The sequence below is a fragment of the Podarcis pityusensis genome (genome assembly GCF_964106645.2).
Source record: "Podarcis pityusensis genome assembly, chromosome: 5".
Classification (NCBI taxonomy): Eukaryota; Metazoa; Chordata; class Lepidosauria; order Squamata; family Lacertidae; genus Podarcis; species Podarcis pityusensis.
Window position 1 is genome coordinate 92,619,453 of NC_138032.1, and position 21,045 is coordinate 92,640,497.

Consider the following 21,045-nt stretch of genomic DNA (forward strand, 5'->3'; position numbering starts at 1 on the left):
CGGTCGCGAGGGGACGTAATTTCCGGTGCGCCGCGCAGCTTCCTCCATGCTGCGCGCCGTTGGAGTTGCTGAGGCGATGGATGCGTCCGTGTGGCGGGTGCCGCCGCCGCCGCCACCGCCGCCTTTTCCTGACTGGGCCTCGCAAGGCCACTGGCTTCCTTCCCCTCCTCCTCCTCCTCCGGGCCCGTGGCCTCCTCCTTGGTCCCAGCCGCCAGGTGCGTCGCCCTTCGGCCGGCCTCGCACGTGCGGAACTCGCCGCCTCGGGACGGCCTTGCTCCGCTCGGGGCCTTCTTGCGCCTGGCTTCGGGGGTGGGCCTTGCTAGTCGCGGCGCCCGAGGCCTCAGGGCTTCCCCGCCCGCCTCGTGGAAACTCCGCAGCGTAGCTCTGGATCAGCCAGGATTGCGGAGCGACGGAGCCCGAGTACAGTGGTACCTCGGGTTACATACGCTTCAGGTTACAGACCCCGCTAACCCAGAAATAGTGCTTCAGGTTAAGAACTTTGCTTCAGGATGAGAACAGAAATTGTGCTCCGGCGGCGCGCCGGAAGCAGGAGGCCCCATTAGCTAAAGTGGTGCTTCAGGTTAAGTACGGACCTCCGGAACGAATTAAGTACTTAACCTGAGGTACCACTGTACTGTATTTTGTTGTTGTTTAGTCGTTTAGTCGTGTCCGACTCTTCGTGACCCCATGGACCAGACCACGCCAGGCACTCCTGTCTTCCACTGCCTCTTGCAGTTTGGTCAAACTCATGTTAGTAGCTTCAAGAACACTATCCAACCATCTCGTCCTCTGTCGTCCCCTTCTCCTTGTGCCCTCCATCTTTCCCAACATCAGGGTCTTTTCCAGGGAGTCTTCTCTTCTCATGAGGTGGCCAAAGTATTGGAGCCTCAGCTTGAGGATCTGTCCTTCCAGTGAGCACTCAGGGCTGATTTCCTTCAGAAGGGATAGGTTTGATCTTCTTGCAGTCCATGGGACTCTCAAGAGTCTCCTCCAGCACCATAATTCAAAAGCATCAATTCTTCGGCAATGAGCCTTCTTTATGGTCCAGCTCTCACTTCCATACATCACTGCTGGGAAAACCATAGCTTTAACTATACGGACCTTTGTTGGCAAGGTGATGTCTCTGCTTTTTAAGATGCTGTCTAGGATTGTCATTGCTTTCCTTCCAAGAAGCAGGCGTCTTTTAATTTCGTGACTGTTGTCACCATCTGCAGTGATCATGGAGGCCAAGAAAGTAAAATCTCTCACTGCCTCCATTTCTTCCCCTTCTATTTGCCAGGAGGTGATGGGACCAGGGGCCATGATCTTCGTTTTTTTGATGTTGAGCTTCAAACTATATGTTGTGCTCTCCTCTTTCACCCTAATTAAAAGGTTCTTTAATTTCTCCTCACTTTCTGCCATCAAGCCCTAGTATAGAGCTGCAATGTTCATCGGATTCATTTCGTCCTTTTCAAATAGGAGATGGGTGGGTTGGTGTGTGTCCCTCCCCCAGGGCCAGAATTAGGTTTGATGAGGCCCTAAGCTACTGGAGGTAATGGGGTCCTTTATATGTACAGCTGTGCTTTATCAACAACAAATTGTCGCTGGTTTTTTTGTTGAATTTATGGACCTAATGGATATCTAAAGCCATTTGCACATGTTGCCATGCCACCAGTCCATGCAGCATGTTGTTGTTTAGTCATGTCCGACTCTTCGTGACCCCCTGGACCAGAGCATGCCAGGCACTCCTGTCTTCCACTGCCTCCCGCAGCTTGGTCAAACTCATGCTGGTAGCTTCAAGAACACCATCCAACCATCTCATCCTCTGTCGTCCCCTTCTCCTTGTGCTCTTTCCCAACATCAGGGTCTTTTCCAGGGAGTCTTCTCTTCTCATGAGGTGGCCAAAGTACTGGAGCCTCAGCTTCACGATCTGCCCTTCCAGTGAGCACCCAGGGCTGATTTCCTTCAGAATGGAGAGGTTTGATCTTCTTGCAGTCCATGGGACTCTGTAGGCACCCTATATATAGAAATGAGCAAACCAGTGGTATTTTAGGGAGCAGGCTGGCAAGTGGGGCCCATTACTTACATCATAGGAGCCGACGCAACACAAAACACTGTTGCTGTATGTAGGTTTTATTTTATTTGTTTTTTATCTTATATTTTGGAAATGTACATCCATTTTTTCCCTTTAAATTTTTTTTGGGCCCCCAAGAGAGTGGGGCCCTAAGCTATAGATTGTTTAGCTTATATGTAAAAAGGCACTGCCCTCCCCCCCCCCACTTCTTCCTTCATCACCCCCCGCCCCTAATTTCAGAAGTGAAGAACTGAAAGAATAGAAGGAGTGTGTTTAAGCAAAGAGAGAGAGAGAGAGAAAGGCTGGCAGGAATGGCTGGTGTGGGAAGGGAATCGAGGAGGAGTTGGGGGTGTTGCTTTGCTGATGTTGTTTTTTGACATCTATATTCTCAAGTTTTCTTGGTTCCATTTGTGAGTATTCCATTCTTATGTAATGGGCATTGGAAGGCTGCTTTGGAAAGGTCTGGGACCCTCCCCACCATTATATAGGAGGAACTGCTCCTAGAATTATATGTCTACTGCCCCTCCCTCCCTCTTCTCACAGCCCCTCTTCCAAATAATCTACTTTCCCATCTCCAGTCCAATGCAGAATAAAACCATTTCACTGAAACATTTAAATAAGCATCCACGTATAAAAAGCACAGTAAAGCCAAGCGCATTGGACAGTTAGGAGTTAAAACAGCAATTTAAACAATTCGAAATCAGCAGGGCTGCTTTTCATGTTCTAATCTGATTGTGCAGTTGACAACTATTTTGCGGGGGTTTAGTTCCTGGCCCCCACATGTCAGCGGAGCGCATATAAGTGCATCCTGCTCTGTTATGCACTTTTCATTATATTTTTGGTTACCTGTGCGCACATGCATGATCACATGTCTTTTGAATGCTTATTAATCAGTCATTGCCTTTTTAAATTCTTCATACTTCATGTTCCAGTTAAATGAAATTCACCACATTGTTATACCACAAGGTTTTTGCCAGTGATGACCCCATGTTTCCCTGGGGGTGCCAGATGCTGGTGTGGGAAGTAATTATGGGGCCTGGTTTCAGATCCATGTGATCAGACTTTTCATATATTAGCACTGGAGCATAAAGCGCAAACATGCCAAATTAGCTTGCTAGTTTTATCACTTGGTTGTAGCAGAAGAATAAAGGTAAAGGGACCCCTGACCATTAGGTCCAGTCATGGCCGACTCTGGGGTTGTGGCGCTCATCTTGCTTTATTAGCCGAGGGAGCTGGTGTACAGCTTCCGGGTCATGTGGCCAGCATGACTAAGCCGCTTCTGGCGAACCAGAGCAGCACATGGAAACACCCTTTACCTTCCCGCCGGAGTGGTATCTATTTATCTACGTGCACTTTGACGTGCTTTCGAACTGCTAGGTTGGCAGGAGCAGAGACCGAGCAACAGGAGCTCACCCCGTCGCAGGGATTCGAACCGCCGACCTTCTGATCGGCAAGTCCTAGCTCTGTGGTTTAACCCACAGCGCCACCCGCGTCCCTTGAACAGAAGAATAACATTCAGCAAATGGCCTGGGATAGAAGAGTTCCCTAGGAAGAGGGGTTGTTCAGTCTGAGAACTGTAGCTCTGTGAGGGGCATGGGGAGTCTCCTAACAACTCTCAGCCCCTTTAACAAACTATTGTCACCATGATTCTTTGGGGGAAGCCATGATTGTTTTTAAAGTGGTATGATCCTGCTCTAAATGGGTAATGCAGATGGGACCCTAGTCTGGCAGTTTTAACTATTTAGTTGTGTTTATAAGTAATTTTACTTCATACACAAATTGCAGTGTCCTAATGGTTGATGCAAATAAATATCAGTAACTATTTTGATTTTTAATTAAAGGCAGAAATTTCCATTTTGATAGAGAATGGCAAATGGAACAAGCTGGAATGCCACGTGCTGGATCCTGTCAAGGCAGGAATGGCAGACAGAAGGTATTTAATTGTAAATTAGGGTTAATAAATTCTGATGTCAACCTTTGGACATATTTATTATTTCATATATTTATTATTTATTAAGTTTATATAGCACTTTTCATCCGAAGATCAGAGGGCAGCTTAGAGCATAAAAATACAAAATGAAAACACAAATTACTTAATATAATAACAGAAGCAAACAAGAAAAACTATAAACCCTGCTCCCACAAACACATTTAAAAGGCTATAGATTGCTTAATCAGCCAGAGGCCTGATCATAGAGGATATGTAATGATGGCACAAGGTGAGTCTCCCTGGGAGGAGCATTCCATAAATGGGGAGCTACCCCAGAAAAGGCCTATTCTTGTGTTGCCACCCTCTGGACCTCTTGTGGAGGGGCCACATGAAGAAGGGCTTCAGATGATGATTGTGTGGTGCAGGTCACTTTATACGAGGAGAGGAGGTCTTTGAGTTATGGCTGTCCTGAGCCATATGAAACTTTGTAGGTAAAAACCAACACTTTGAACGAGGCCCAGAAACTTAATAGGCAGCCTGTGTAGTTGGGCCAGGATTGGTTTTAACATGTTTGGACCACCTAGCCCTAGTGAGCAACCTGACCGCTGAATTCTGCACCACCTGAAGTTTCCAAACCGTCTTCAGAGGCAGCCCCTCATTTAACATGTCGTCATATTCTAACCTAGAGGTTACCAGAGCATAGAAAAGAGAAGTTAGATGTATTCAGACATGAGAATAAATCATGGCTTATTAGAGGAACTAGTTGTATCAAACCTTGGGACCTTCCATCCCTTCTCTTCCTTTGGCATAACAATAAGGAGATTGCAATAAAAAATGGAAGTGAAAACTAAATTATAAAACAAATTATAGAAGTATAAAACAGCACAAAGTTACAACCATAAACAACTGTGAAAACAATTAAAAACTTCCATATATAAAAAGCAATTCTAATTCTGTTTTAAAAATCACATTGATAAATAGATAAAATAGTTCCATTATAAATGCAGAACAGAAAATTCAAATGGAAAATGTAAGCTGAGCTTTTTAAAAATTTAAATAATATCAACAAGCTCCACAGTAAACATCCACTGCATGTTTGTGTATGTCCTGCTGCGGACCCTAGTGGTATATGTGGCAAACTTGCTTGCCACATAGAACACAAGTCAGTACTATTCAGTCCACAGCTAACCTGAAATTTGAATCTGGGACATTTAATGCTCCATTCTTTCAGTCACGTCACCGTCATTCTTTTTAGCTATAAAATACTGTGAAACACAATACTTCATCCCAATTGTAAGCATTGTTCTGCAGTGGTTCCAGTCCTACTTGGACGATCATTTCCAGAGGGTAATGTTTGGGTCATGTTGTTCAGCCCCATGGGCCTTTCAATGTGGGGTTCCTTGTGGTTCAGTCTTATCCCCCACAATGCTTAACATCTACATGAAAACATTGAGTGGGGGTCATCCAGAGTTTTGGAGCATGTTGTCAGCAAAATGTTGAAGACACACAGCTCTAGTTCCTCCAATGATAAGCCATGATTTATTGTCATGTCTGAATGCAGTGCCTGTGTCTGTGAGATTAAATGCAGTTTTTAGGTAGGCTCTGCAAATTGACTGGCTAGCAATTGGATCTGGCAGATTTAGCACCTGTATCTGATACAATATTTTGCATAAGTGGAATGGCTCCTGACAATTACTGTGTTGGTCAGGATAAATATAATTGTAAGTGATTACAGTTAATGTTTCCCTGCTCTGTTTGCAGAATAGGAAGCGAAAAGAACCCGTTTATACTCATTATTGTGATACATGTGATCGTGGCTTTAAAAACAAGGAGAAATATGAAGAACATGTCTCTCAGCACAGGCAGGTATGTTTTAATAGTTGGGTAGATTTTTCTCTCTTTTGGTTGGCAATTAATTAATACCATGATTTCTTGAGTTCGTTAGTTACCTAGCTTAGCGCTTCTTCAGTTATGCTGTCATGGGATCATGGAATGCTGACATGGATTGTCTCATGCAGCTAGGATTGTTTCATTCAACTGCATGCAATGTCAAAATTTCCTAGGTGTAAATCATTCAAATTGTATAGGGCTGGGAATCCCCCTGTCTGTAACTGTGGAAAGTGAAGACAATGCTAAACTAGTCAGTGGCCTGGCTCAATGTAAAGCTGCTGTCTGTGTTCCTGAAAGGGTTTAAAGGTAGAAGGAACTTTCAGGTTTCTCTGAAATATACTAAAATTATTCTCATACTCAGTTGCTAGTTATATGGTTGCAAGGTATCATTTGAAAATCTAGAGGGAACACTAGGGTTCAGTTTATCCTAAATTAGTCAGAACTCAGAATAAATGTCTTCCTCTGTGTTGCATAGCCTTAATCAGGTCTAGGGTAAAGCAGCTGTGTCCCTCGCAGGGGCAATAAAGGCTCATGGTGAAATAAGAAGCAATTGGCCAGTGGCATCAACAGCTAAGGAAGCAGATAAGGTAAAGGTAGAGGGGGAAAAATAAAACGGAGAAGAGAACAAAAAGCAGCAGGTTCAGCTGCAACTGCAGCTTGTCATTATTGTTGATCCCTTTGCTAATTAGGCATGCAAACACAACCCAGTTCTAAAAGTGGTTGCTACTTTTCTTTCTTTCAGTGTACAGAAGATGGCTGCACTTTTAGTGCACATGAAAAATTGGTTCAGATTCACTGGAAAAATGTAGGTATTTCCCTAGTTCAGCTTGAAATCTGATTTTAAATGAATTGTAGAATTGTTGAACTGCAAGGAAAAGGAAACTATTCTTTTCCATTTTGAACTATAAAATCAATGCTGCTTTGTTAAATTAGACAGTTGTGGTGAGGAGCAGGCCCTTTATGCCAATTGCAATGATCCTCCCATCTACAATTTTCACTCTGTTTAGCCCTTGGATCAGCTGGTTGGTCTTGTTTGTTCTTAGTAATGCTGTTTTTCAGGGGTTGTGCTGAATTTGGGTTTGAATTTGGGTTTATTTTCGTCACTGTTCGTCCCCTTTTTTCTGTTTAGTCTTTCACTAAAAACATAGTTTTTAAAAGACTATAAACACCCGTAATTCACAATGTTTTCCCCCCCTTCCCCCTCCGCAGATGCATTCGCCTGGTGCCAAACAAATCAAGTTAGATACTCCGGATGAAATTGCTAAATGGAGGGAGGATAGAAGAAAGTGAGTAGATGTTTAATTTGTGTGGCTCCAGATGAGACTGAAAATGATTCCCCTCCAAAAAAAATCTTACAACTTTCTCTTATTCCTCCCTTTCACCTTCTTTGTCATGGCTGCTGCTGAGCACTGCTCTGTTCTTCCATCTTAGTTTAGAACGTATTATTGACTCCATCCATTTGATAGTGAGCTATAACATTTAGTATGTGGAGAAAGCTCTGCAAGGCATAACAGAGCTGTGTTCCTTCCTCTCTTGGCTTGGTTGTGCAGGCACCTTTCGAGGTTAGGAATGGGAGGCCTGTGCCCACTCCTGTATTGCTGTCTACCTTTCCCAAATTTCTTGACTTCCTCAAGGGGTTCTCTTATAACCCATGTGAATCCCTCCACACACATTTGCTATGTTTACAGTAGGACTGACTCAAGCTCTCTATATATTTTATTTCATAGCACAGATCCTGGTATGCCCCATGGAGGACCTTAAGGTCCATATATAGCAACACCCTAGAGGTCCCGGGCCCTAAGGAAGTTAGGTTGGCTTCAACCAGAGCCAGGGCCTTTTCAACACTGGCTCCGGCCTGGTGGAACGCTCTGTCTCATGAGACCAGGGCCCTGCGGGATCTGATTTCTTTCCGCAGGGCCTATAAGACAGAGTTGTTCCCCCTGGCCTTTGGCTTAGAATCAGTTTGATTCCCTCCCCCTCTTTCTTTTTCCTTTCTCCTCCTATGAAGAGATTGCACCCTAATGTTTTAATGTTGTATCTTAATCTTTTAAATTGTATTTTAATCAACTTGTTTTTATTATTGGTTGTTAGCCGCCCTGAGCCCGGTCTTGGCTGGGGAGGGCAGGGTATAAATAAAATTTATTATTATTATTATTATTATTATTATTATTATCCCAAAGTGATGTAGAATAATAAATTAAAAATTGTAGGAGCAAGGCTGGGAGTAAGCTGTTTGTTACCTCTATTTATTTGATCAGAGGATAATTTCCCAAAGGAAATAAAATATTTAAATATTAACTAATTAATTGAGGGAGGAACTGCATGGGCGTGCATGTGGGGGGAAAACAGCTCCCACATGAAAGGGAACGGTTATTGAAATGCCTGGTTGTCACAGAGAGAGACAAATAAAATGACTTGAAGGTGAGGCAGTAGCCAAATGTGATCAGTATTAAAAGTAGTGCTTTTTTTTTAGTGTTCTTGGGAATCTGAATGTATCAAGGGCATCAATGGAGATCCTACCTGGTGAACCCACAGTGAGAGCTATTCCATTTCTGCCACGCAAAAACTTGCTAGTAAAGTGGCTTGCGTGCTCGTTTTTTGTGAAAACTCTTCGGGTATTAAAACAACGCCATCTTTATTGCCAAGTTCCCCACAATTCACACATCATGAATAGTTTTCAGGTTAGGAGTTTTGAGAACTCTATAGGCTCTTAACTAAGAGGCAACCAATCAGTGTAGCTCTGATAACCAGAAAAATGTAGGGAGCACCAACTGAATTGGCTGTTATAACTTCAGGTCGCAAAGGCAGCTAGAAATGTGTGAATGGGTCACTAAGATCCCTTACTAGCATAACTCCTGCATCCAGTCTTGGAGAGCAAAGGGAGCAACCTCTTCCATTACTCATTATTGCAGTCAGATTTCTATGGAGATACACTAGAGTGAAAAATAGTTTGGGGAAAACTCTTGGGTTCAGAAACCCAACAAGCCAGATGATAAGCTATGCAGAAGCAACCTATCCATACTATATCAGTTTAGGGTCAGAAAATTAGTGCGGAAATCAGCACACAGGTGGCACATACCCTGTTGAAAAGGTACTACATAATGATGAAATGCCGCAAAAATGCTAAAGGGAGTATAGGGCAAGGGAAACTTTTTTCCGATTTATGGTGTCCTGGTGTGCATTAATTCTGGCTGGATTTGCATGGAATTATTTCAGAAGCAAGGGATTGTACCAGAATATTGCTGTCTGTTGTGGATCCTAAACAAATTATTCCAGAAGAAAATTAGCTTCAAGGATGCTAGCAATAGTTTGTGACTAAGCACAGGAAAGGAAGGGTGGGCTACTCCATACAGGACTGTGAAATATAGTGTACCATAGGCATATAACTAGGAGGCTAACAACAGAAGATAGTGTCATAAAAATTTGGTATTCCTGTATATCTTTCATATGTTACAGGTCTCTGCAGGCAGAGCAGGTGCTGTGATTCTCCAGCACTTTGACTTTCCCTTTTTAGCCAGCGGGGTATAAATAATAAAATTATTTTTATTATTATTACTTTGAGGCACACTCCTTCGTCTTTCGAGATAGATGGATACTGACAACCAAATTAAGGTGTGCAAGTGAATGGACCAGCAGTTATACTGAGAAATATTTGCTGTATCGCATGTGATGCATGTGGTTTTCTACAACGGGTTGAGACAAGGAAAGCCATTGTATTTATTGTAAAAAGAATTGCAGTAAAATTATATGTAAAACAACAACCGCAGAACAACTTATGATGCAGGTGCTACAAAACCATGCTCTGGCCACAGGCAGGGAGACAACCCTGGCCCTACAACAGTTGAAAACAGCAGCTAGCCAGCCCCAGCTTTCTCCAGGGAGGAGAAAGGGGTGTCTGTGGCAGTAATAGTAATAGCAGTAATAGCATATCTGTTGTGTGCTGGGCTCTTACAGATGTCAGGGCCAGGAGTCGCACTCCCATTCTTCCGCTCCCTAGGTGATGGCCTAGGCTAGGAACACACCAGCCTTTAGCCATGGAAGACAAGTGATTTGCCTGCCAGCCCACAGTGTTGAAAGCACTGGATCTTCCCAGCCCCCAATTCTTGCTAGGAATGTTGCAATTAAGGCTTGCAAAACACTTCAGTGCCATAGATGTATTAATAAGACTTCATATGTACATTGCTCTAGAAATTTTCCTACTTTGGCAAATATTGAAAAGAAGAAAGCAATGGAGGTGGAAAAGGAGCAAAGAGGAGGAATACTGAAAACACTTCAATTTGGGTAAGTGTGTGTGTGTGTGTGTGTGTGTGTGTGTGTATCTATATATAGCTATAGATATATATCTATATGTTGTTGGTACCATCAAAGATGGACTATTTCTCTTTCCTTATCATTTATTAAAGATTAATTCATTTTCTCTAATATGTTCAGAACAGTGTAGATGAGATTTCCAGAAAGTCTGCACCCAGGAATTAGTCCAGTCCCAGCCTGGTACATATCTAATTATATTGAGCACTTTCAATTCAATCTCTGGTCTAGATGTGTGCAGTGACCAAGCTTGCCTAAGTGTGGGATTAGCCATCGCCACCGGCATTTGTGCAATTGCTAAGTTTATACCAGCAGACCTATAAAATTAGGCTTCTACTGATTTTATCACAAGCTTATCTTTCCTTCCCTCCTCGTTCCTTGGCAGTTGTTAGTAGCAGCTCCCACATGATTGTCCCTCCATCCTTCTCCCATGGTTCTTCTGCAAATACAACCTTCACGTTCCAGTCACTTGCTCAGCCCTTCTGACATCCATTTCAATTTTCATTCTACAACCTCTCTGACAGTATGGTAAAGGTAAAGGTGACCCCTGAACATTAGGTCCAGTCATGGCCGACTCTGGGGTTGCTGCGCTCATCTCGCTTTACTGGCCGAGGGAGCCGGCGTACAGCTTCCAGGTCATGTGGCCAGCATGACTAAGCCGCTTCTGGCGAACCAGAGCAGCGCATGGAAACACCGTTTACCTTCCCACTGGAGTGGTACCTATTTATCTACTTGCACTTTGACGTGCTTTTGAATTGCTAGGTTGGCAGAAGCAGGGACCGAGCAACGGGAGCTCACCCCGTCGCGGGGATTCAAACCGCCGACCTTCTGATCGGCAAGTCCTACGCTCTGTGGTTTAACCCACAGCGCCATCCGCGTCCCCAGTATGGTAGCCATCTTCAAATACCTGAAGGGACATCCCATGGAAGATGGAGCAAGCTTGTTTTCTGCTGCTCTAGAGCATGGGTAGGCAAACTAAGGCCCCGGGGCTGGATCCGGCCCAATCGCCTTCTAAATCCGGCCCACGGACGGTCCAGGAATCAACGTGTTTTTACATGAGTAGAATGTGCACTTTTATTTAAAATGCATCTCTGGGTTATTTGTGGGGCATAGAAATTCGTTCATTTTTTCTTTTTCAAGATATAGTCCGGCCCCCCCCCACAAGGTCTGAGGGACAGTGGACTGGCCCACAGCTGAAAAAGGTTGCTGACCCCTGCTCTAGAGAGTGGGAACTGAAGCAATGGATCCAAATTACAAGAAAGAGATCCATGGATGAAGGGTGGTGCACAAATTAAATAAGTAAGAAAAGGAGATTTGCCTAAATTTTAGGAAGAATCTTCTGACAGTAAGAGCTGTTTGACAGTGGAACGGATTTCCTCTGAAGCTGTTGGCCTTTCCTTCCTTGGAGGTTTTTTACACAGGATGGATTGTTGTCTGTGAGGGATTCTTTAGTTGTGATTCCTGCTGTATGAGTTTTGAAATCCTTTCCAACTCTACACTTCTATAACAGCAAGGCACTTGGTCCAGATTGTAAACAAGACTGGGGGAAAGCTATCCTGATTCTCTCAATACCCAACACATTGTTTCCCAAACTTTTGATACCTAGGTAATGCTGAGGTATAAATGAATGATATGGGAATCACCCGTATATAAGAATATATGTGGGGAGCAGCATCTGTGTCATGGCTGAGACAGGAAATGACCTGGAACAAACATTTATGCATTTTTCTCTTCCAGCAAGATGAAAGGAATGTGGAAACCTCCTCAAGCTGTGGCTTCTCGGCAACGAGGAAAAGAAAGAAGGCAGACAAATGGCTGCTGGAACAAATCTAATCATCCCTTGAAGGCTCCCGCTGCAGCTGTGACTGGTCCAAATAACCATGGAACTGAGAAGGAAATTGGAAAAGAGCTTTCTGGAGAAGCAGATGCCTCTATGAGAGATGTAGATCCCTTGAGCATTCTGGCCAGAAACGATCCTGGTGAGGCATTTCCCTGAGTTTTATTTCTTCAGGCAATTAAATGTTCAACAGAAAGCAGTAAGAGAACTGCCCTTAGACAAATGTAGGTGAGAGGGTTGTGGAGAAGTGACTCCACGCCCCCCCCCCCCAAACCTGCCAAGTGAATAACTTGTTTTTGTTGAGGGACTTCGCTAAACAGAAGTCAAGCCCAGTTTCCCTCAGCCAGCATAAGGCCCCTACTGCCCTCCTCAGGGTTGGAATTGGTCAAATTAGTGAGTTGGCCCTGGTGCTACTGATGATCATGGAGAGATAAATAAGGTTTATTTACATACCCCCTTTTTTGCAATAACTGCACTCAGTGGGTTTACCCAATCCACTGGTTCCCCAAAACTGCTCCGAGCAGGATTCTGGAGCAGTTGCCACCACTTGTGAAGTTTTTAGGCTTGATATTAGCCTCTTTCAACTTGCCAGTTCCCTGGCCACTAGCCAGGAGGATCCTGAAGAGGTTTTTAGTAAGTTCTGTTTTATCTGCTCCTCTAAAGCACACAGGAAGAAGAGGGTGCCATGCAGGCCCATAAAGGAGGGTAGACTGGTTCATCTCTGACTCTGGATGCAGAAAAGGCCTAACTTTGGCAGAGACCACTAGAGGTGGCTTCATGGGCCGGATTGGGGCCTCATATTTGCGTCTGGTTGCTCATTGCAAACCACTTTTCTTGTTGGCTTTTCTGTCTCCAGTACTGAGCTTAAAGCTGAAGTATTTGGGGCCATGGCCCATTCTGATAAGTCTTCCTTCAGGTAAATACCATATTTTTCGCCCTATAGGACGCACTTTTCCCCCTCCAAAAATGAAAGGGAAATGTGTGTGCGTCCTATGGGGCGAATGCAGGCTTTCGCTGAAGCCTGGAGAGCGAGAGGAGTCGGTGCGCACCGACCCCTCTCGCTCTCCAGGCTTCAGGAAGCTATCCGCAAGCCTTGGGAGCCTGGCGCGACTTCCCGCCGGGCTCCCAAGGCTTGCGGATAGCAGCCTGTTCTGGGGGCTGGGGTCGGAGGAAGCTCGGGCTTCCCCCGCCCCAGCCCCGCGCCTGGGGGGGAAATATTTTTTCCCCTTTATTCCCCCCCCCAAAAAACCTAGGTGCGCCCTATGGGCCAGTGCGCAAAATACGGTACTCCAAGTTCTCTAGCGGATGCCACTTCCAGAGAGCTTTTCATCTGTTTACACAGACACCAACCACGAGGGTAAAAGGAATCTCTTTTGGTGCTGTGTAATTGTTCAAATATTTTTGTCTCACAATTGAAGAAGAGGAGTATTTTACCATTTAGGTACTCTTTATCAGAATACTCTTTTATCAGAGTGTGATTTATGGCTGGAAAAAACTAGGTATATATGAGGTGCTGACAGCACACATTTTTTCTCATCCCCAGCACTACTGAAAACATCTGCAGCCAAAACTATGCAGAGCATTACAGTCGGTCATCTGCTTGCATTGAATAAATGTCTTTAATTTGCATGTTTAATTTAGAATTGGCTGTATCAAGTTTTTCAGAACCCTTTATTGTTGCAGTGTGGATGGGTACACATCTGTGAATAGGGCAGAAAGTTTCTGTGGTGGATGTGAGGGAGTAGCTATACAGGGCACAGAGGGTCAGTTCGGTGAAGCCTGGAGCTGGCTGTAGGCCCTGCTGACAGATAATGATGCGATTTTTCTGCCTCCTTCCAGATTCAGACAAAGAGGGGTGCACTGAGAAAAATGCAGCTTTGGCGATGACTGTTGTTCCAAAGCAAGTGACCTCAGCTCTGAGCTCACTAGTGGCCAACTATGGCAGCATGTCGGAAAGTGAGAGTGAACAAGAGGGTAAGCTGTTTAATTTAAGATAAGCTGAACTATGTATATACAGTTAGCAGTAAAGGTGCAGTTATGGAATATGTGGCTCGTTAGTGATGCCCTGCTATTTATAGGGCTGGTAGGTGACTAAATGAACGGAGGCTATTGCATTAATGCTCTAAATCAGGGTTTCCCAAACTTGGGTCTCCAGCTGATTTTGGACCACAACTCCCATCATCCCTAGCTAGCAGGACCAGTGGTCGAGGATTATGGGGGTTGTATTCCAAAAGCAGCTGGAGACCCAAGTTTGGGAAACCCTTTTCTAAATCATAATTGTGCTGTGGTTTAAGCGATACAGACATACTATTTGTGCACAGTGCTCTTAACATTCCATATCATTTCTTACGTAATTTCAGTTTGAATCTGTCTTGTGCAGTAATCAGTTGCCTGACCCAATCAATTCTTTCAGCACTACTTATTTTACCGCTTGTTCTTTTTTAAAAATAGAACCAATCAAGACCGCAGCAAAAGTGTTTCATGAAAACAAGACATCTCTCAGAAGTGTCCCTCCACCTCCAAGCATCTCCCAGAGCTTTAAAGACGCAGGCCATAAAGAAACCGCTAATTATGTAGACGCAGCACCGGGGAGGCCGGATTCACATGCAGTACATTCCAGGAGTCTGAACAGACAGAGGAAATCACTTTCTGAATTACCACGCCGTCATCCAACTCTGCTGGAAATGGTAAACTGCCCTTCCAGTATTTTCTGCTTAGTAAATAGAATATTGTGGGTTCATGATTGTAGGCTGGTGCTTGCAAGAGGTTAGGTAGCCTTGTCAGGTACTGCAGGCTTAGACAAGGCAAAATAAAGTGCTGCTTGATCACCTGTTGTGTTTGTTCCAAAACAGTGAAAAAGATATGCATGGAGATCTTCTCTTCTGCTGGCAATGCCAAACAAGCTTCCCAATACCTTCTATCCATCATATCCTAAATCCATCTAAACTTAATATGTGAGAAAAAATTGGCTTGCCATTAAATGAGAAGTGCAGTTAGGCTATCTAAGAGATGGAATAAGACAATTGAATTAATACTGGAGGAAGAAGCAGACAGGTCACTGGGTTAGTCTATTGCGTCAAAAACAAAGAGTCCTGTAACCCTTTAAAGACAAATAACTAAAAAACATCAGTTTGTTAAAATATTTACTGCTTTAAGCATAGATTCATCATTTGTAGGCTCCTTGAATGTGAGGACATGGGTATATTTCTTCCCATTGTGTTCTCTGTCAGTTGCAACCATGTGTCCATAGTGAGTTCCGTACTAATTCTGGCCACACAGTTTATCCCCTTCAGTTAAGCATTAGCTGACCAAAGCCATCTCCACTTGTTACACGAGAGTAAACAAAGGTCTGAGTTGGTAACTGTCATATTCAATAGTAGTTGGTGAATGTTCTTTCATTGTGAAATTATGTTCTTTTAATTTAAGATTTTATTGACTTATACAAAAAAAGGTACAATTAGGGGATGTATATCAAAGAATATTTGTTTTGTCACATTATAGCACTCAATTACTATTAACAGTTGAATGAGATCAATAGAGTATTTTTTTTTTCTAAATCAGTTATGAGGTCCACATTTCATTCATTGTTACAGGCAAAGAACTTTGCAAATTATTTGCAGTAACATCAGGGATAAATTCCTGGTGTAGGAATGTTCTGGGTTATGTGTTATTTCCTCAGTGCTCCAGATTCCAGGTATTATCGTACCTAAAAGGAAATTGTAAATCATAATCGCAGCATCATCTGAATAGCAGTCTCAATAATCCTAGCCATCTCCTAATATACCTTGGTCCAAAATTTTTGAACAAATGGACACTCCCGCCATAAATGGATGTATGTCACCCTGGCACCAAATCTGTGCCAGCAATCAAATGCCAACCCTGAAGTCATGTGAGATAATTGTACTGGTGTGCAGTGTTGCTTGTGTAATATCTTCACATAGGTAAACACCAGTTTGTATGGTTTAGATAGAAGACGTAAGTTTTTCCATTAATTTCATTCGTATCAATGCCTATATCACGCTCCCACAGAGTTTTAAGGCCTGCAAGAACCCAATTATATCATTGTGGTATTATCTGAATACTGGTTTCTGTATTTCAGGAAGGTTCAGCAGTTGGCTTCAATAATAAAAAGTTATATACTAGTTAAGCAGGCTAAACCAAAAAAGAAAACACTGAAGCTGAAAGCATCTCTCTCCTTTTCTGTACACCCTGTGTCCAATGCTTGAGCACCACACCTCTTTTTCTGCAAGGAGGGTTGCCTTCTCAGTGTTTTTTCTGCTCAGTGTTTTTCTTTGGTTTCTTCGCAGTGTTTTTATTGGTTTGTTGCAGGGGGGGGGCGTATTTTGAGCATTGGCAGTTTTTATTCTATGTATTTATTGCGTCTATATTTCACCTTTTCCTCCAAGAAGCTCAAAGGGTGCACATGGTTATCCAATTCCCTGATTTATTCTCACAACAACCTCACAATGGCAAGGTAGATTAGGCTAAGAGATGGTGACTGACCCAAGGGCACCCAGTGAGCTTCATGGCTGGGTGGGGATTAGAATTCTGGTCTCCCCGGTCATAATCCAGCACTAACCACTACATCAGGGTAGGCACCCTAACGCCCGGGGGCTGGATGCGGCCCAAAGGCCTTCTCAGTCCGGCCCGCGGACGGTCCGGGAATCAGTGTGTTTTTACATGAGTAGAATGTGTCCTTTTATTTAAAATGCATCTCTAGGTTATTTGTGGGGCCTGCCTGGTGTTTTTACATAATTAGAACATGTGCTTTTATTTAAAATGCATCTCTGGGTTATTTGTGGGGCATAGGAATTTGTTCTTTTTTTTTTTTTTCTTTTCCAAAATATAGTCCAGCCCACCACATGTTCTGAGGGACAGTGGACCGGCCCACAGCTGAAAAAGGTTGCTGACCCCTGGACTACACCAGACCTCATATTACATGGTGCCCATCACATTTCCTTAGCTTTCATGTGTACCTCTGAGTGGGATGCAGGTGGCGCTGTGGTCTAAACCACTGAGCTTCTTGGGCTTGCTGGTCAGAAGGTTGGAGGTTCAAATCCCCAACGGTGAGCTCCCGTTGCTCTGTCCTAGCAGTTCGAAAGCACACCAGTTCAAGTAGATAAATAGGTAACGCTGTGGCAGGAAGGTAAACAGCGTTTCGGTGCGCTCTGGTTTCAGTCACTGTGTTCCGTTGTTCCAGAAGCAGTTTAGTCTTGCTGGCCACGACTCGGAAAGCTGTCTGTGGACAAATGCCGGCTCCCTTGCTCTGAAAGCGAGATGAGCGCCACAACCCCATAGTTGCCTTTGACTGGATTTAACCATCCAGGAGTCCTTTACCTTTATCTTTGAGCCCAAAAGGTTTGGGGGGCCCTCACATATCCTAAAATAGAAAGATGCCTTCTATGGCTGAGATGGTTCAGTTGGTAGAGCATAAGACTCTTAAGCTCAAGGTCATGGGTTCAAGCGCATTGGGGAAAAATTCCTGCATTGCATTGACTAGATGACCCTTGTGGTCCCATCCAGCTCTGCGGTTATATTATATCCATTTTTATAAGTTTACTTGTGTTGCTTTGGGCTAAGGAAAACCAGCTATAGGGCCTGTTTCAGTGTCTGGCCTGCAGTGGGTGCAGAAGTGAGAATATTTGCCACGTTAGTTATTCCCCAGTTTCAGTTTGGACCTTTCATTGGCTGCAAAGCAAATAAATATTTTAAATAAATACGTGTCCCTCTTCATGGGGGTGACTTCCTTAGGAGGATGCTATCTTACTGGGATGGTTCTTGAGCTCCAAAGTCATTCCATGGTTCTCCTTTCACGGGCATTAGTTTTATAATATTTTCGCAAGCAGGCAAATTATTTCTGTAGTTCATCACAGTTTCATAGTTGAGTCTCAAGTCCCACAATAAATGGGGGGGGGGGGCATCCGATCAGAGTGATTAATCCATAGTTCCAGTTTTTATAAAATGTCTGAGGTATATCTTTCTGCCTGGATTTTAGCAGAGACAAGAAACCAAATATATATTGGAAACCCATTTGCTCCATAATTGTATCGCTGTGTAAGCAGTTCTGTTTGCATAGAATGTTTGCAGGAATATGCCTCATTCTCTCTTTCTCCTTCTAGCTATTAGCAAAGGACATACGGCATGAAAGGAATGTGATTCTGCAGTGCATTCGCTATATTCTCCAAAATGATATCTTTGGACTCTACTCACAGACTGATTCAAGAGCATGCATGGAGACTGGACAGACTTCTCAAGATACGAAAGGCAGGCAAACTCAATCTAACATCTCTCATAGTTTTGACAATAAATTAGCAGAGCAGAATGAATTACTTGTAGGTCAAAGTAAAGAGGCATCTATATCCTGCACAGCACAAACTTACGCTGTTGATGAGGAGATTTGGGAAACCACAGAAATACACTGTAAAGAAAACGAACTTGATAGTTCTGCATAACCAGACCTATTTTGGGATTCTTTCTGAAAGTCAGCAAATTATATAGGAGCTCAAAATATTTTGACAGAACTAAATCAGCCCTTCTAATATAAACCTGCATCGACATCCATCCTGTTACTATTTTGATCTTGTAGATTTTTGCCCCTTGAGGGTTTTATTTTTATGCCTGAGGAGTTTAAATGGACATTAACCGCATTAAATCAATATTCATGTGATTTCTATTATAGACATGACAGCAACATTCATTGTTGTTGCCCTATGGTCTCAGGCACTTTTCTCCCTCCACAAAGTGTAACAGCCATGGAGACAGATTGTGGGAAGGGAAGGCAGGAAGAGGGTTTGGCTTTCCTCCCCTCTGTGCTCTTTCGATGTTAATATTAGACATGCCCCCATCTCATCCTCCCATTTTATACATGAACGTGATACTCATGAAATGTGGCTGCCACTATTGTGCCCAATGTGGCCCCTAGAGTATCTTAATTTCTGAAGTATCAGAAAGATGGAACATTAAAAATTAGCCTTGCAAGTATTTATCCAATCTTAACACTGGTTTTGTTGTCTTGAGCAGCAGGCTGAAGGACACGTTATCTCCCTACCTGCCTCTGACCAGTTTGGATTGTTTTATTTTTATTACGGTTGTCCCCAGCAATGTGGTACAATTTGAAAAAGCTTTATATTTTTAATTATTAGTGGAGCAATATGCATCAAGTTGCTTGGATTAAAAGTATGTTTTTTACAAAAATATGTACTGTATTCCTTCCCACGCTCCCACTTTTGTCCTACAAATGTAATACATTAACACTTAATAAACTGTTGGTGTGGAAATTGACCACTTGGTATTGGAAAAGCAGACACTTTATATTGGATTTTAAATAATACATTGAAATTGTGTGCAATGGCAGTGACTCACTCTCTATTTGTCCTAGTTTGATTTGGAAATTTGGTTTTCCTTTCGGTTAAGGCAGTCCATGATACAGTAGAGCCACTACGAGGCGTTGGGATGGCATAGTGAGAAACGCTGGGTTATTTTTGACATGTGAATTAATGTGGAAGAAAGGTGTACTCTCAAAAAGAAGTGGAAGTAATTCTCCATTGCACTGCAAAATTAGTCTAAAAGTAGCAGGAATAAACTTAGAAATTGTGCACATTTCCACTGCATTTCTTTAAAATCTTTATCCAGATGGTTCATTGTCAGCAGTGCTACAGGAACCAAGAGGATCAAAAATTAAGAAGACTAGCAGGCCAAAGATCTGCTGAAATAAAATGACTAGCCCACAAACATGCATTTCTCATTCACACATACTCGTGGGTGCCAAAAAGATTTTCTGGCCCCAGCACACTGCTTATGAATTTGACCTCCTGACACACAAAGAAAAGATCTGTAGAAAAGTTACATATGTTTTGTGGCATATGCATATTTGTGTCCAGGTGGGAATGGAGGGTGCAAAAATAAATCAGGGACTGCACATGTAATAAAATGTCTGCAGACAATGTGAACCAGTGAAGTTTTTTGCATAATTGAATTTACATACTAGAAAAGGCTTAACCTGTTGAATTTCTACCATATAGCTGTTAAAGAGACAAGAACCCAGTTTTCCCCCAATACCAACACTAAACCAAAGCCTAGGCTACTGTCCTGTGTACCCACTTACCTGGGAGTAAAGCCCTATTAAATACAAAGAAATGTATGAGTAGACATGTATACCATGGTACTAAAAGGTACAATGAATTTTAAACGAGTTGCTTTAGGTCCTGCACAGATTTGCTTAAGCCCCTTGGAAGGTTTTCACAATTTGCGTTTAGCATCCACCCACATTTATTGTGGAATAGTGTTTGAAGAAAATAACTGATCTCAAATGAACCCACCACAAGAAAAATGCATTCTGGTTGCTGGGGGAAAAGGGGAAATTTACAGAGAAGATTAGGTCTGCAACAGGAAATGTGCATTAAAGGAGAAAGGAAAACACCAAGTCTTTAGGACCCCAGGGCTTCCAATGGTCTGGAATCCAAGAACTCACATCTGTCACAGTTACGACTTCATTCACTGGCTGGTGGGAGCAACCAGGCTGGTTCATTTCACAGAAATCACTTGGAAAGTTACCTGTACATTTTGCTTCATAATGTTCTTCCTAGAAGAGCTCAAGACTTTAAAGGATTTTTTAACGAAATCTCAAGTCTGGGACCCTGCCTGGTGATAGAATTCTTCCTATTATGTTTGACATCACGGTTGGAGTCACAGTACTGTACTCTTTGATTTCCAGCTATATACAGGATAATAAGGCTAGGTGCAAAATTGTTCCCACAGCCACCTATTGTGCCAGGGTCAAGCTTGTTTCAGCCAAGCAGAATTCACAATTAAGATGCAATACAAAAATCTGCTTTGGTTAAACCAGGAAGTTTTCTTCTTGCGGCCATGTCAGAAGGGATGGAAAACACAGTAGTCCAAGAACCACTAGGGTTGGCCTATGGAAGTGAGAGCTGGACCATAAAGAAGGCTGATCGCCGAAAAATTGGTGCTTTTGAATTACGGTGTTGGAGGAGACTCTTGAGAGTCCCATGGACTGCAAGAAGATCA

The 21,045-nt window shown here is 43.2% G+C and overlaps 1 protein-coding gene across 2 annotated transcripts; it reads left to right on the top strand.

The window, feature by feature from the left end:
- Window positions 1-28: 28 nt before the first annotated feature.
- On the top strand, window positions 29-19,299 carry NUFIP1 (nuclear FMR1 interacting protein 1). 2 transcript variants are annotated; one of them, XM_081005576.1, is made up of 10 exons: window positions 29-215; window positions 3,895-3,986; window positions 5,745-5,849; window positions 6,616-6,678; window positions 7,083-7,159; window positions 10,062-10,154; window positions 11,919-12,160; window positions 13,858-13,992; window positions 14,470-14,705; window positions 18,138-19,299. In XM_081005576.1, exons 1-10 carry the CDS (start codon window positions 47-49, stop codon window positions 18,468-18,470), a joined length of 1,545 nt encoding a protein of 514 aa, XP_080861702.1. In that variant the 5' UTR covers window positions 29-46; the 3' UTR covers window positions 18,471-19,299. The 2 variants fall into 2 exon arrangements, with proteins under 2 accessions (XP_080861702.1, XP_080861703.1); XM_081005577.1 differs by having other exon boundaries at window positions 30-215; window positions 3,917-3,986.
- The last annotated feature ends 1,746 nt before the right edge of the window (window positions 19,300-21,045 follow it).